The sequence below is a fragment of the Nicotiana tabacum genome, chromosome 3, assembly GCF_000715075.1.
Source record: "Nicotiana tabacum cultivar K326 chromosome 3, ASM71507v2, whole genome shotgun sequence".
Taxonomy (NCBI): domain Eukaryota; kingdom Viridiplantae; phylum Streptophyta; class Magnoliopsida; order Solanales; family Solanaceae; genus Nicotiana; species Nicotiana tabacum.
In genome coordinates this window covers 139,018,187-139,034,006 of record NC_134082.1, presented here as the reverse complement: position 1 = coordinate 139,034,006, position 15,820 = coordinate 139,018,187, and the positions used below count along the sequence as shown (strand labels likewise).

Sequence of the window (15,820 nt, the reverse complement as noted above, 5' to 3'; positions counted from 1 at the left end):
GATCGGAATTAAGCATGAAAATAGACCATATACATATCTAGTTACAAACATATATACGTAGTTATATATACAGGAAACAGTTGCCGTATATAAAGACAGAAAAATACATATTGAATTGGATCATAGGAGGAAGGTCAATTTCAGAAAAAACGAAGATTGGGTCCCTTTAAAGGTCCACTTTTGGTGAGGGTGGCGGCACCAAGACTTCGGAAAATCTCTTTCACAACTACATTGATTTTTTCTTTTTCTAATTCTTATCTCTTTGTTTAGGGAAATTGTTATTGCTGTAAGATTTAGTAGGCATTTGAAATGTGATGGTGCAACCACCAAACAGATCATTATAAGCAGTAAATATCACCATCAAATAACAAACAAATCAAATATATATCTTCTAGTGAAGTGAACGCGAAGAAATGAATCCCCCCACCTCCAACACCCTTAGCTCCTTCCCTAAAATGATTTTCATGACATTCTTTATTAGGTAATCCTAGAATTATCCTACCAATTTGTAACAAACAACCTCTTTCTTCGTTCTCTCATATATAAACCTAAATTTGACAATCAAAATGACAATACAAAATTTCGTCGTCAACTTCATTAATGCAGTTGCTGAGGAGTTTCTAGTTTCCTTTTAATTAATTACCACTGCACAAATAGAAAAGAAGAAGTTCAGTTACTTTCCTGCATTCTGAAAAGGAAAATGGAAAGGGAATTAGAAGGAGTGGTGGTGAGGGGACGTGTGGAGATCGACATGCGGCAGCCTTTTCGATCGGTGAAGGAAGCAGTTATGTTGTTCGGGGAAAAGGTGTTGGCTGGAGAGATACATGCTAAGCAGCTTAAAGAGGTTCTTTTTTCCTTCATTTATAGCTTTTCTGTGTTAACCTCTTTCTCAAGTTCTGATCGTTGAAAGGCTTTGATCTTGAATAAGCCCCATATATAATTCACTAGCACTCCATCATATTATGGACTTAATTGCTATATAATGCATTACCATTATATTCCCAAGTATTTTAAGGCTGAGTTTGAGTATTCTGTATTGCGAGTTGTGACAGATATTTTCAGTCAGTCACTTGTAAATGATACGTAAATTCTGTGATAGTATATTGGTAAGTGGTAACCTAGTAAAGCACTAGTTAACCTGTTACTTATAGGAAAAATGACACTGTATAATCGCTGTAAAAATAATAGTCAAAAAAATGTATAAAATTTGTATATATATACATTGTGTATGTTATATACAAAAATTATACAAATTTTATACATTTTTTTTGTTATCAGATGTAAATAGTTTCTGGCGCGAGCTAAAAGTGATAATACCTCTTACTTATATTATGATAAAAAATTAAAGTACAAACTGACTGTGCGCCCATTTGATTACATGGAATTATACTAACCGACTGAAATTAAACCATATATAACACGTATGGTACGGGCACTAAAATTCTGAATGTGTTTGCATGGAATATCATCACATGCTACCGGAATAATTAAGCTAGCGTTTGGATATAGATTTGATTGAAACTTAAAAAAAGAGTTTTTGAAGCTGTGTTGAAAAATAAATATTGAAAGTTGTGTTTGGACATGCATTTTACTTGAAAAAAAGTTGAAGTTTTGTGAGTAGAAGAAAAAATTTTACCCAGAAAATGTCCTAAACCAGTTTTTGGAACTTGAATTTTTTTTTTCTTTCAAAACCTGATCATATTTCATAAACAAACAATGTTTTAAAACTTTTTTAAAAAAAATTAAACCAAAATCAATGGCCAAAGAGGAGCTGATGGAATATTATAAAATATTGGCTACATGACTAGCAAAATAGGTTCTACGTAACAACTCCCTACAAATTTATCAGTATCTCAATGATCAACGTCAGGTGCAGACAAAGGCAAGTGGTGGACAAAACCAACCCAAATTTGGAGGAGCAGTAAGAGTTGAGCTTGAAGAGACAAAACAAAGCCTCCAGAAAGCTAAAGAAGAAGGAACATTTATGGCCCATTGCCTTCAATCTCTTAAAGAAGAGCTGGAACAGACAAGAAGAGAGATACAACAATTGAAGACAAGAGAACCCCAACACAAAGTACCATTAGTGATGATGGATCCAGAGATTGAAGAGCTAAAATTCATTGAGCAACCATCATCAAAAGTTGAAGCCAAAATACAAACTGTAGAGGAAGATGATGAGGAGCAGATCGAGTTCCAGAAAAAGAGATCTGTCAAGTTTGCTAGTCCCCCTCTGCTTACTAAGGTCATTGCTGTCAACAAGGAAGATGTTAAGAAAGAATGTGAGACTAGTCCTTCACAGCTCAAGAAGAAATTGAAGAGGAAGCCTTTAATCCCTTTAATTGGTGCCTTGTTTTCCAAGAAGGGAAATCAGGAAAATGCATGAAACTTAAAAGTCCTAAACCTTGTTCCCCTGAGTACCTCTGATGAGCATAGAAGAAACATGCAATGATCGATATACAGCTTCTGGCCTTCTTTTGAATAAGGAATTAAATACTGTAGTAGAGTGTACTACTATACTATTTTGTTAGCTTTAACTCAATGCCTATCATCAAATTATTAGTCATTCTCTTTTTGATTTTTTCATTCAATTATCTAGAAGTGTAGCTTCTTTTCTTTACAGTACATAAATAAATAGTAGTGAGTATCTATCATGACCCAGATTTTCGACCCTCGGGAGTCGTGATGGCGCCTACTAGTGAAAGCTAGGCAAGCGAATTATTCCAATTATTTTACCTTTTTCATTTTTAATCCCTTAACAAATGTGAGTTAACATTTTATAAACAGCAGAAATAATGCGGAAGAATGAAATATAACAATTAAAGATAATACCGATAAGAATTCATAAACATAACACACCCAGAACTCGTATCAAAATCTCACAGACTATCTAAGAATACTATAAATAGGGTCCGAACAAAATAAATACATGTCTGTCTTTGAAATAGTAAAGAACAGAAGAAAAACTAGATAGGAAGGGGACGCCAAGGCCTACGGACGCCTGCAAGACTACCTTGGATCTCCTGATGGACTGAAGGCAGCAACCTCACTGTGGTCCAAAAGCTCCAGCATCGGGATCTGCACACAGTGTAGAGTGTAGTATCAGCACAACCGACCCCGTGTGCTGGTAAGTGTCTAGCCTAACCTCGGCGAAGTAATGATGAGACTAGGACAAGACTACCAAATAAACCTGTGCAGTTATATCATATACAACAAGTAATAATGATAGAGACTAGCAATTAAAGATAGGAAGGGGAAACATGATCGGGGGAATATCGTGTACAAATAAAAATTCAATAAAGAAGCATGCGGAGCACCAAAATTCAACTATAAGCAAGAATAAGGAAAGCAATCGCAAGTGCACGGCATCACCCTTCGTACTTTTACTCTCGTTCTCACCATAAGAATCAATATAATCAGCACGACATCACCCTTCGTGCTTTTACCTCACATAATCATGGCACGACATTATCCTTCGTGCATTATCACTCATATCATGGCACGATATCGCCCTTCGTGTTTTTACATTTACAATATCGGCACGGCATCACCCTTCGTGCATTAACACTCACTCACAAATATCACGCACGGCATCACCTTCATGCTTTTACACTCATCCTTACCTAAGCAACAATCACAAAGCAATTCGGGCAAGGGAATCAATAAAATCACAATAGAATCCCGGCAAGGGAACAATAGTATAACAATAATATCCCGGTAAGGGAAACAATATCAAGAGCAATAACATCCCAGCAAGGAAAATAATATCAAGAGCAATAACATCTCGACAAGGGAGACAATATCATAAACCTCTTCTCTTTTCCACAATTACTTCACAACTCAATTCTCAACTTGAGTCAATGCTCTACAATGTTCAATGTTCAACACTAGAAATCATCATATTAAGTATGGACAATACAAAACGGAGTCACATCAATCATAGTATAAGACTCACGGGCATGCTTGACACTGACGTATAGATACTCATCACAACACCTATACGTCGTACTCAACAATTAACACATAGCAATTAAGACACAACTCCTAATCCCTCAAGCTAAGGTTAGACTAAACACTTACCTCAATGCCACGAACACAATCAAACCTCAACTACCGCTTTACCCCTCGATTTCACCACCAATTCGCTTGTATCTAGCCACAATTTACTTAACGAAAATCAATAAATGCTAAATGAATCAATTCTAATGCATGAAAATAGATTTTCTTATGATTTTCCAAAAAAGTCAAAAATCGACTCCGGACCCACATGGTCAAAACCCAAGGTTCAAACCAAAACCCAATCACCCATTCATCCACGAACTCAAATATATAATTTTTTTTGAAATCGGACCTCAAATCGAGATCCAAATCCCCAAAATTTGAAAATCCTAAGTTCTACCCAAAAACACTCAATTTCCCTATGAAAACCCTTGATTTTGAATTGAAATCATGTGAAAGGATGTTATAGATTGAAGAAAATGAATTAGAAATGACTTACTAATGATTTGGAAGAGTAGGTGCCTTTGAAAAATCGCCCAAGATGTTTTAGGGTTGAAAAGTTATAAAAATGAATGAAATCCCGTCTGAAATTCCACTTAACAGGTCTCTGATGTCGCAATTGCGACCAAGGGTTCGCAATTGTGAACCCTTAAGAAACCTGTCACCTTCGCATTTGCAATCAGGGGTTCGCAATTGCGAACCCTTGGTATTTCTACAGTCTTCGCAATTGCGAAGAAATAGTCGCAATTGCGACCCTGCCGCTTTTGTATTTGCGACCAAAATGTCGCATTTGCAATCATGGCCTGCCCAGGCTAGGTTTGCATTTTCGATGCCCGGGTCGCAATTCCCATGCCTGAGAACTTCGCAATTGCGAAGCCTGATCTCGCAATTACGAGATCAGAGGCCTGGGCAAAAATACCAGATACCAATAATTTTTTTCGAAGTCCAATTTTACTCCTCAGCCTATCCAAAACCCACTCGAGCCCTCGGGGCTCCAAACCAATCATGCACGCAAGTCCAAAAATATTATACAGACTTGCTCATGTGATCAAATCATCAAAATAACATCAACAACTATGAATTAAACCTCAAATTCATTAAATCACTCAAGAACATCAAAATTTTTATTTTCTCAAATAAAGGTCTGATTTATACTAAACGAACTCCGATTCCCACCAAAATTCCCAGATTTAACTTAATTATTTTATAAGACCTCTACCGGGATCCGGAACCACAATACGGGCCCAATACTATCAATTTCAAATATCTCTACATTTCTAAAAACTCTTATAATTTTAGTTAATAATTTCTTTCGAAAATTTATTTCTCGGTCTTGGGACCTCGGAATTCGACTCCGGGCATACGCCCAAGTCCCATATTTTACTACGAACCCTACGAGACCGACGGATCACGGGTCTGGGTCCGTTTACCAAGAATATTGACCAAAGTCAACTTTAATCAATTTTACAAGCCAATTTCCTTATCTTACTTAGTTTTCACGTAAAAGCTTTCTGAAAATGCGCCCGAACTACGCATGGAAATCCAGGTGAGACAAAAAGAGATTTTTAAGGCCTCGGAACACATAATTTACTTTCAAAATGAGTGATGACCTTTTGGGTCATCACATTCTCCACCTCTAAAAATAATTGTTCGTCCTTGAACGGACAAAAGAAAAGTACCTGAGCCGGAGAAAGATGGGGATATCGGATCCGCATATCGGACTCGGACTCCCAGGTCGCTGCCTCAACAGGCTAACCCCTCCATAGAACATGAACTGAAGAAAAACTCTTTGATCTCAACTGACGAACCTGCCGGTCTAAGATAGCTACCAGCTTCTCCTCATAGGACAAGTCCTTGTCCAACTAGACAGTGCTGAAGTCTAACACGTAGGATGGATCGCTATGATACTTTCGAAGCGTGGACACATGAAATACTGGATGCACGGCTGATAAACTCGGCGACAATGCAAGTCTGTAAGCCACCTCTCCCACTCGATCAAGAATCTCAAAAGGACCAATGAATCTAGGGCTTAGCTTGCCCTTCTTTCCAAATCTCATCACGCCCTTCATAGGCGACACCCGAAGCAACACCCGCTCGCCGACCATGAATACTACATCGCGAACCTTACGGTCAACATAACTTTTTTGCCTAGACTGAGTTGTACGAAGCCTATCCTGAATAATCTTAACCTTGTCAAAGGCATCCTGTACTAGATCTGTACCCAACAACCAAGCCTCTCTTGGTTCAAACCACCCAACCGGTGACCGGCACTGCCTACCATATAAAGCCTCTTAAGGAGCCATATGGGTGCTCGACTGGTAGCTGTTGTTGTAGGCAAACTCCGTTAAAGGCAAAAACTGATCCCACGAGCCTCCAAAGTCCATAACACAGGCTCAGAAGATATCCTCCAAAAAAGTACACTCGGATTGCCCATCCGTCTGAGGATGAAATGTTGTGCTCAGCTCGACCCGTGTGCCCAACTCACTCTGAACTGCCCTCCAAAAATGTGAGGTAAATTGCGTACCTCGGTCCGAAATGATAGACACAGGCACACCATGAAGACGAACAATCTCGCGAATATAGATCTCGGCTAACCTCTCAGAAGAATAGAAAACTGCCACAGGAATGAAATGTGCTGACTTGGTCAGCCTATCAACAATAACCCATACTGCATCGAACTTCCTCTGAGTCTGTGGGAGTCCAACAATGAAGTCCATAGTGATATGCTCCCACTTCCACTCAGGAATCTCAATCTTCTGGAACAAACCACCAGGTCTCTGATGCTCATACTTTACTTATTGACAATTCAAACACCGAGCCACATATGCAACAATATCCTTCTTCATCCTTATCCACCAATAATGCAGCCGCAGGTTCTGATACATCTTAGCGGCGCCCAGATGAATAGAGTATCGGGAACTATGGGCCTCCTCTAGAATCAACTCTCGTAGTCCATCCACATTAGGCACACAAACTCGACCCCGCATCCTCAAAACTCCATCATATCCTAATGTAACCTACTTGGAATCATCGTGCCGCACTGTGTCCCTAAGGACACACAAATGAGGATCATCATATTGCCAATCTTGGATACGCTCAAATAATGAGGAACGAGCGACTGTGCAAGCTAACACACAGCTGGGCTCAGAAACATCCAACCTCACAAAATGATTGGCCAAATCCTGAACATCCAAAGCAAGCGGTCTCTCACCGATCAGAATATAAGCAAGACTGCCCATACTGGCTGACTTTATACTCAAAGCATCAGCCACCACATTGGCCTTCCCCGGATGATATAAGATATTGATATCATAGTCTTTCAACAGCTCCAACCACCTTCTCTACCTCAAATTTAGTTCCTTCTACTTGAACAAATACTGTAGACTCTTGTGATCCGTGAACACCTCACATGACACACCATACAAATAGTGCCTCCAAATCTTCAGCGCGTGAACAATGGTTGTCATACCTCCTTTTACTACCCTCGAAAGGGGTATATAGGAGTTTTTCCAAATAAAGTGACAATAATCGAAATGGGATTATTTATTTAAATTCAGAGTCGCCACTTAGGATAATTTATGGTGTCCCAAGTCACCGATTTAAAATCCCAAATTGAGGAGATTTGAATCTGTATTGATGTCTGCGAAACACAGAAATCCGAGTAAGGAATTCTGTTAATTCGGGAGAAGGTGTTAGGCGCTCTTGAGTTCCGTGGTTCTAGCACGGTCGCTTTGATCATATTCGGCTTAATCAAATTGTCTAATTACTTATTTTAGAACCTATGTGCATTTGTCTTTTTTTAATTAAGAAATTATTTTGAAACGGGTCACGCGTACGTGTACCCATTTGTTTGGTGCGTCAAAATCATGTCACACGAATGTGTCCACAATTAATAACGCTTTATTATTATTAAGAATATTCGGTCAAAGTTGCGCAAATGCATACTCCAATATTGTTTTTAGAATTGTAATCGTGTCACGCGAACGTGTATACAATCACGGTGATACATTAAACGTGCCTAGAGCAAACTAGGAATATTCATTTTAGAAACTGTAATCATGTCACGTAAACGTGTCCATAATTACAATAATAAATTCAAAACGCGCCTAAAGGTTCGCCTACCCAGGTGTGGTCGGCCTAAACATACATTCTAACAATGCAATTAGACAAAACCATACGAAAAATAACTCAATTTCTTTTAACTTCTAATTAATCCCCTCGACTAGAACCTTTCAAATTTTATTAACCCAAGCCTAACTCACTGTGTGCTTCTAATTTTGAGCAAGATTGTCATAACAAACCATTTACATTTAAAACCAACTTAAACCCAGATTCATTTTTCTAATTAACCAACACAATAGCTTAGGTTGAGCCATAATTTTTATCAATCAAGTTTAAGAAAATAGTGACATAAGTATCAACTAGACATGAAGGCTAACTTAAAAAAATAGCATATTATATCTGTGCGGTGCACCAAATGCCTAAATCAGTTTCAACTCAAGTCGTTTCCTTCACCATTTCATGTACCGGATAAGTTACGAAACCTTTAGTTATATAAACCTATTCACTATCACGAATCAAGGCACTTAACCAAATAATGAAACTAAGACAGCAAATGCAAACAAACCGACGTAACAGAATACCAAAAAATCCTTCACCAAACTATGAATAACGAAATGAAATAACATAAAGGTTCGGGAAATGCACCTCAACTGCAGCACACTCTTTGAAATATTGATTAAGGAGAGAACACTCAACAAATCTATAAACAAGCAGATAAACCTGCGACCGGAACCTCAATTTAAATCGACGGACTAAACCTGAAAACCTCGCCAGAACTCCATGGACCTCAAATTCGCCGAAAACTTGACAATGAACAGGCTAAAAATGAGCTATTTGTGGCTGCTTTTTACTGGTTATTGGGGTCTATTTCGAGAAAATCTCATGGTTGTTGCTAGGTGTCGATTTGATGTGCTCTGTATGTGTTTGTTGCTCATTTCTTTTGTTTATGTCCACCGGAGATGGTGATGTTGAGGAGATCTGGCCGGCGTTGGTTGTTGCAGGTTTTGTTTTAGAGAGGAAGGTCGTTGGAAGAGATCGCTGGTTAGTGTCCATTTGGTCATTTCTGGTGTTTGATTTGTGAAGACGAAGAGGAACGGCAATGGGTGTTTTGTTGAAGAAGAAAGCAGAACGGATGGGGTCCCTTTTTTGTGTTATCAGCGGCTGATTTTTTAGGCATTCTTGATTTTGTTTCAGAAGCAGGAGAATGTTCGGTGGGGGTCGTCGTTTGGTTGAAGAAGAAGCAGAAAAGTGGGGGAGGGGTCTATGTCTTCTGCGGCGGATCTTCTGATGCCTAGGGGTCTAGGTCTTTTGTTCCTTTTAGGAATGGCTAAAAGGTTTTTTGCCTTAGGTGTTTTCTGATTTTTTTTCCTCTTGTGTATTATGTCTTGTATTTTTTGTATATGTTAGTCCCCATCCAAATAAAAATGGCAGATGCTTTTTAAAGACTAGGGTTTTTTAGGTTAAGGGGTATGGGCCTAGGAATTATGAGCTTGGGAATTATGATCTAGTTCCGAAAATTAGGCTTAAAATGGGTTGTTTGAGCCCAAATTTTATTCTTTCTCTGTGTCACGACCCCGGTTTGCCCTTCGTGAACCATTGTGACGGTACCTAGTCTCTACGACTAGGTAAGCCTAAATTGCGGAAGATATCCAAAACTTGCGGAAGTAAACAATTTAAAAACAGAAATAAGGCAATAACAGTGTTTAAATGTGCCGCTCGGCATACACCAAATATAAATCTCAAAACCAATATCCAAGTCCAAGACCTGAAAATCCACGAATCACAAGCTAAGAAAAGGAAATACTACATAGCTCTAACTCCGGAATTTGTCTAATAAGAACAGAAAGTACAAAAGGGCTAAATACTAAAAATCAGGAATAGAAAGGGACTCCTCGGTCTGCGGACGCGGCAGATGTACCTCGAAGTCTCTAAGTAGTCGCCTCCCTCAAGGATGGTAGGCCTGAGTAGAAGTACCTGGATCTGCACATGAAAAACATGTGCAGAAGAGGCATGAGTACACCACAACGGTACTTAGTAAGTGCCAAGCCTAACCTCGGTTGGGTAGTGACGAGGAAGGTCAGGGCCCTACTGAGATTAAATAAATATAGAGAATATGAGACATGACAAGCAGTACAATTGAAAATCTATAATAAGAATATATACAAGATAATAAGAGTATAATAACGGAAACAGAGATAAAGGTAACCACAAGGAAAGACCACTCATAGCAAGGATGATAACTGGGGATCTCTTGATATCCCGGGGATCTCTTGGTATCCTCAATATATGCTAGGGATCTCTTGGTATCCCGAGGATCTCTTTGTATCCTCAATATATGCTAGGGATCTCTTGGTATCCTCAATATATGCTAGGGATCTCTCGGTATTCCGAGGATCTCTTGGTATCCTCAATATATGCTAGGGATCTCTTGGTATCCTGAGGATCTCTTGGTATCCTCAATATACGTGCCAAGTATCTCTTGGTATCCCGCACCTTAGTTCAGATCATAAATACGTATAGGAGATCTCCCAAGATGTCGTCCCGTAGTCCCAAGGTAAAAACACACAGCAGCAACACAATAATACTCAATTAAACTAAATTTCGTACCAACTAAACAATTAATTCTAGCCTAACATGCTTCACATAATGCAATTAAGGCAGTTTAAGCAAATAGGAAATTAAGTCAACTAAACATGCTTTTCTAAACTAGCAACAGGCTAAATTCACAAGTAGAATAAAACAGAAAAAAGAACTCAATTGAAATACTTAAGGAAAAAACTGGATTTTCAACAATTAGCTCAAGTACGCGCTCGTCACCTCACGTACAAGGCATCTATCAAATATATCATATCCTAAGGGGAAGGTCCCCCACACAAGGTTAGACAAGCCACTTACCTCGAACCGGCTCAAAGTCAACTCGAAACCACGCTTTTGCCAAGAGTACTCGACTCCAAATGGCCCAAATCTATTCAATTCAATTGCATAATGTAAATAACACTTCAAGTAATTGATTTTACAATTAAAGTCTAAGCTAATACATGAAATTAGGAAAATTACCAAAATGCCCCTCGGGTCCACGCCTCGGAATCGGGTGAAATTTATATTTTCGGGAACCTCGTACTCTCACGAGTCTATACATAATAAGAATAATGAAATTGGAGTCCAAATGACCCCTCAAATCCTCATTTAAAGGCCTCTTAAACTCAAGCCCTAATTAACCATTTTTTTTCCAATTTCTCACCACTAATTAGGTCTGTAATTACATAAAAGCAAGTTATGAAATCAAGGATGTTACCTCCAAGTGATTCCCTTTTGTTTTTCATCAAAAATCTCTCTCAAAAGCTTCAAACCAGGATGAAAATGGTGAAAGAATCCCTCAAATTCGTGAAGGCAACTATTTATATGTTATGCCCAGCGATTTTCGCATTGTAGCCCTGGGACCGCATATGCGGTCCCGCTTCTGTGGAACAAGTGTCGCATCTATGACTTTCACTTAAGGGCCCAGCTTTCGCATCAACGGAACTCTAACCGCAGGAGCGGTTCCGCTTCTGCGGATATTTCACCGCATCTACGGTTCCTGAGGAAAATCCCAAATTTCACTTTTGCGGTCCTCTACGCCGCTTATGCGGCTCCGCATCTGCGGTCCCCAAACCGCAGATGCGAAAATACCAGAAGCAGCAAAAAATACAGCAGCTGCAACATTTTCTCAACTTTCCATTAACCATCCGAAATCACCCCGAGGCCCTCGGGACCTCAACCAAAGGCATCAACATATCCTAAAACCTTATTCAAACTTGTACCAATCTTCAAAACACTTCAAACAACATCAAACAACCAAAACACATCGGATTCAAGCCTAAGTTTCTAAAATCTTCCAAATTCCGCTTTTGATCAGAAACCCAACCAAACCACGTCCGAATGACCTAAAATTTTGCACACACATCCCAAATGATACAACGGAACTATTGCAACTCTCAGAATTCCATTCCGACCCTCGGATCAAAATCTTGTTATCGGACTGGAAACTTCAAAAATTTAACCTTCGGCATTTCAAGCCTAAATTAGCTACAGACCTCCAAATCATAATCTGAACACGCTCCTAACCCCAAAATCACCCAACGGAGCTAACGTAACTATCAAATTTCCATTCCGATGTCGTCTTCATACTATTCCGACTACGGTCAACTTTCTAATATTTAAGCTCTCATTTAGGGACTGAGTGTCCCAAAACTCTCCGTAACTTAAAACCGAACATCCCGGCAAATCAAAATAGCAGAAATAGACTCGGGGAAAGCAGTTAATAGGCTATCGGGGTGTAAATTAGTAAGACGATCGGCCAGGTCGTCACATTCCGTGAATAAGACTAAAATTACGACCTCATTTACCAAATAATCCTACTTAAGTAAAATAACTATTAAGATAAGACTAATCATTAAAACAAATCTATTTTTTTGGTATTATCAAAAATAAAAATAAGGTACTATTTTTTGTATTTTTTTTAGTTTTACGAAAGGTATATAAACTAACAACAACTAAAAAGAAGAAATATTTTTGTAATTTTCATTTTTTGATAAAATAAAGTAAAAAGGGTCAAAACTAGTTAAAATAACTATATTAGACCTAAAAATAAATATTTAAATGCTAAAATGGGTGAAATCTTGGGGAGGGTCAAAAATCACATGTCTACAGCTGCCCCTCTTTGACTGGAAACACGAAGTATTTTCAGACAAAGAACGACTAGATAGGTTTTTTGACCCGACCCTTATGTAGAAAGACCAAAAACTAAGAGAAAGGAGAATGTGACCAAGCCCTGGTATCTAAGCTGCTTACATATCCTTGGCTATAAAGGAATCAGGCCACGTGTAGTTCAGAAGTAGGAAGGGTGACGGAGTTTACCGAGGTGGAGAGCCAGTCGAGGTGCCGTTCCGCCGAGGTTCCGGTCCGCGGTCTTGTATTACATCAAAAATCAAAAAATGAAAAAAGACTAGCTAAATCTGTCAACTATGAATTACAAGATTCCTATCTATAAGTCTTTTGAAGCTTGATCTTGAGTCTTGAATGGTTCTTCATGCAGACAATAGATTTGAACCTCGATGCTTGCTAGCTGCAGGTGTTAGTTCATTCTTCTTCAGATCAAAACCGGACATGCAATGCTCGTGATTTCAGCCATCATGTCTTGAGTAGTTCACAACGTTCTCCACTTCTACATTTGGATTCACTTCTTGCCTTTTTTTTTATTCTGGATTGTGGCTAACTTCCGTTGATTATCTCGGACTGTTGACTCACATTCTTGCCGCGAGCTTCTTTTGTTGCTGACTTGAATTGCATTCTGAAGTGAATTACCTTGTGTTCCAGGTGGGTGCCTGATTGCCAAAACTTGAACTATCTTCTTTCGAAACTTGAACCGTTTTCCCTTGTTCTCCAAGTGGGCGCCTAATTGCTGAACTTGAACTGTCCTCCTTCAAAATTGCTTTCCCTTGAAACTTGAACTTTCTTCCCTTGTTCTCTAGGTGGGCACCTGATTGCTGAACTTGAACTGCCTTCCTTCGAAACTACTTTTCCTTGAAACTTGAACTGTCTTCCCTTGTTCTCCATGTGGGCGCCTGATTGCTGAACTTGAACTGTCTTCCTTCGGAACTGCTTCCCTTGAAACTTGAACTGTCTTACCTTGAAACTTGAACTGTTTTCCCTTGTTCTCCAGGTGGGTGCCTGATTGTTGAAACTTTCTGTGTTCCCTTGTTTTCCATGTGGGTGCCTGCAATCAAAACAAACAAAACAAACAGAATTTTCTGCCCCAGTTTGCACTATGAAGTTTTGTGAGTTGTTAGCAATATTGTAAACCACTTATACTATTGATGCAATGATGATAGTAAACTAAAGACTAGACTAGGATATGCGACTCCTATGAGTAAAACCAAAAAACTTTGACTAGAAAATGCATCTGCTAAAAATAAAACCTGAATGAACCAAACTAGTAAGTGCGTCTCCTAGGGGTGAAACTTGAATGAACCAAACTAGGAAGTGCGTCTCCTATGAATGAACTCTCAATTTAGGAAGTGCGTCTCCCAAAACAAAAATATATCCTGAAAAACCCAGACTAGGAAGTGCGTCTCCTAGGGGTAGAACTTCAATGACTCAAACTAGGAAGTGCGTCTCCTAATGAACTTGAATAAACCAAACTAGGAAGTGCGTCTCCTAGTGGTAGAATCTCAATTTAGAAAGTGCATCTCCTAAAAGTATATCCTGAAAGACCTAGACTAGGAAGTGTGTCTCCTAGGGGTGAAATTTAATTTAGGAAATGCGTCTCCTAAAATAAAATATAACATGAAAGACCCAGACTAGGAAGTGCGTCTCCTAAGGGTGGAACTTCAATGACTTAAACTAGGAAGTGTGTCTCCTAGAGATGAATTTAAATGACCAAAGCTAGGAAGTGCATCTCCTAGAGATGAATTTAAATGACCAAAGCTAGGAAGTGCGTCTCCTAATAAGTATAATCTGAAAGACCCCTACTAGGAAGTGCGTCTCCTAACGGGTAAAATTTTAATGACTCCAACTAGGACGTGCATCTCCTAGGGATGAAATTAAATGACCAAGACTAGGAAGTGCGACTCCTAGAGGTGAAAACTTCAGTAACTAAAACTCATATGATCCAAACTAGGAAGTGCATCTCCTAATGGTAAAACATCTCAATTTATGAAGTGCGTCTCCTAAAACAAGAATATAATCTTAAAGACCCAAACTAGGAAGTGCGTCTCTTAAGGGTGAAACCTCAATTTAGGAAGTGCATCTCCTACAACAAAATATAACTTGAAAACCCAGACTAGGAAGTGTTTCTCCTAGGGGTGATGTGTGATCTTCTCAATAGCCTTTGCATAAGCAAAATTGGGGCATTACACCTGAAAAATTCAAGCTTCCAAGCTTTGATATGAACATAGCTTTCATCCCTGTTTCAGACAAAGAAAACTTGTGAGTTTAAATATGATGGTTGGTTTGTGGCCTTGACTTTGCGGGCGATTGCTCCTTCACTTGCCATGATAACCTTGATTTTAACTTGAAATACCTTTCCTGTTTATTGACTAACCACTTTCTCTATTACCCTTATCACATAAAATACCTCTAATCCGTTCAAACCCAATATCCTTTATCTGTTGCATTGCTCATGAATTGACCTATATCGAACCTTTATATTCTACATGAATCCCAAAACACGTTGATGGTTGCCAACTCAATGCGCCTGTTGTTCTTTCCTGACTTATGCCACTTTGATGTGCAAGACAGATTCCGTTTTGCGCAATTGGAAAAATGGTAGAAAAATTTTGAAGTCATTTCTCACTTTTTTTGACCAAACAGACTCAAGAAGAGGAAGTAAACAAGACAAAAGGAACAGAGTAAGGGACAATAGAAAGAGATGATACCTAGCAAGAAAATTACAAAGTAGAAACTTATCAGATGTGGACACCAACTCTAATGACCATGACATGCACCTTTTGATTAAGTGGCCTAATCAGTCAAGCAAATCCAATGTTCAACTCTTATTGTACCTCTGAGTCGTGAAATTGGGCTTCAATGCTCCGATTATCCCATCTGATTCACGGTGCCTGTGAAGGTTTTCACCATCAAGCCTCTCTCATTTTGTTCTCTCTCTCAACTTATCGTCGCCTTATGGTGCCTGTAAAGATTTTCACCAATAAGACTCCCTTATTTTTTTGTTTTCCTTGTGTAGAACGGAGTGTTGCCCCTGATGAGAATCATACCTCTAACT

The 15,820-nt window shown here is 39.0% G+C and overlaps 1 protein-coding gene and 1 long non-coding RNA gene across 3 annotated transcripts; one reads left to right on the top strand and one right to left on the bottom strand.

The window, feature by feature from the left end:
* Positions 1-453: 453 nt before the first annotated feature.
* Positions 454-2,591, top strand: LOC107777275 (WEB family protein At3g51220-like). 2 transcript variants are annotated; one of them, XM_016597271.2, is made up of 2 exons: positions 454-844; positions 1,877-2,591. In XM_016597271.2, exons 1-2 carry the CDS (start codon positions 701-703, stop codon positions 2,381-2,383), a joined length of 651 nt encoding a protein of 216 aa, XP_016452757.1. In that variant the 5' UTR covers positions 454-700; the 3' UTR covers positions 2,384-2,591. The 2 variants fall into 2 exon arrangements, with proteins under 2 accessions (XP_016452757.1, XP_016452756.1); XM_016597270.2 differs by having other exon boundaries at positions 463-844; positions 1,871-2,591.
* Positions 2,592-2,803: 212 nt separating this feature from the next.
* Positions 2,804-9,545, bottom strand: LOC142179512 (uncharacterized). Its single transcript, XR_012707865.1, has 2 exons — positions 8,704-9,545; positions 2,804-3,075 (listed from the first exon to the last, which is right to left on the bottom strand). It is a non-coding gene; the product is annotated as an uncharacterized LOC142179512 (long non-coding RNA).
* Positions 9,546-15,820: the final 6,275 nt, after the last annotated feature.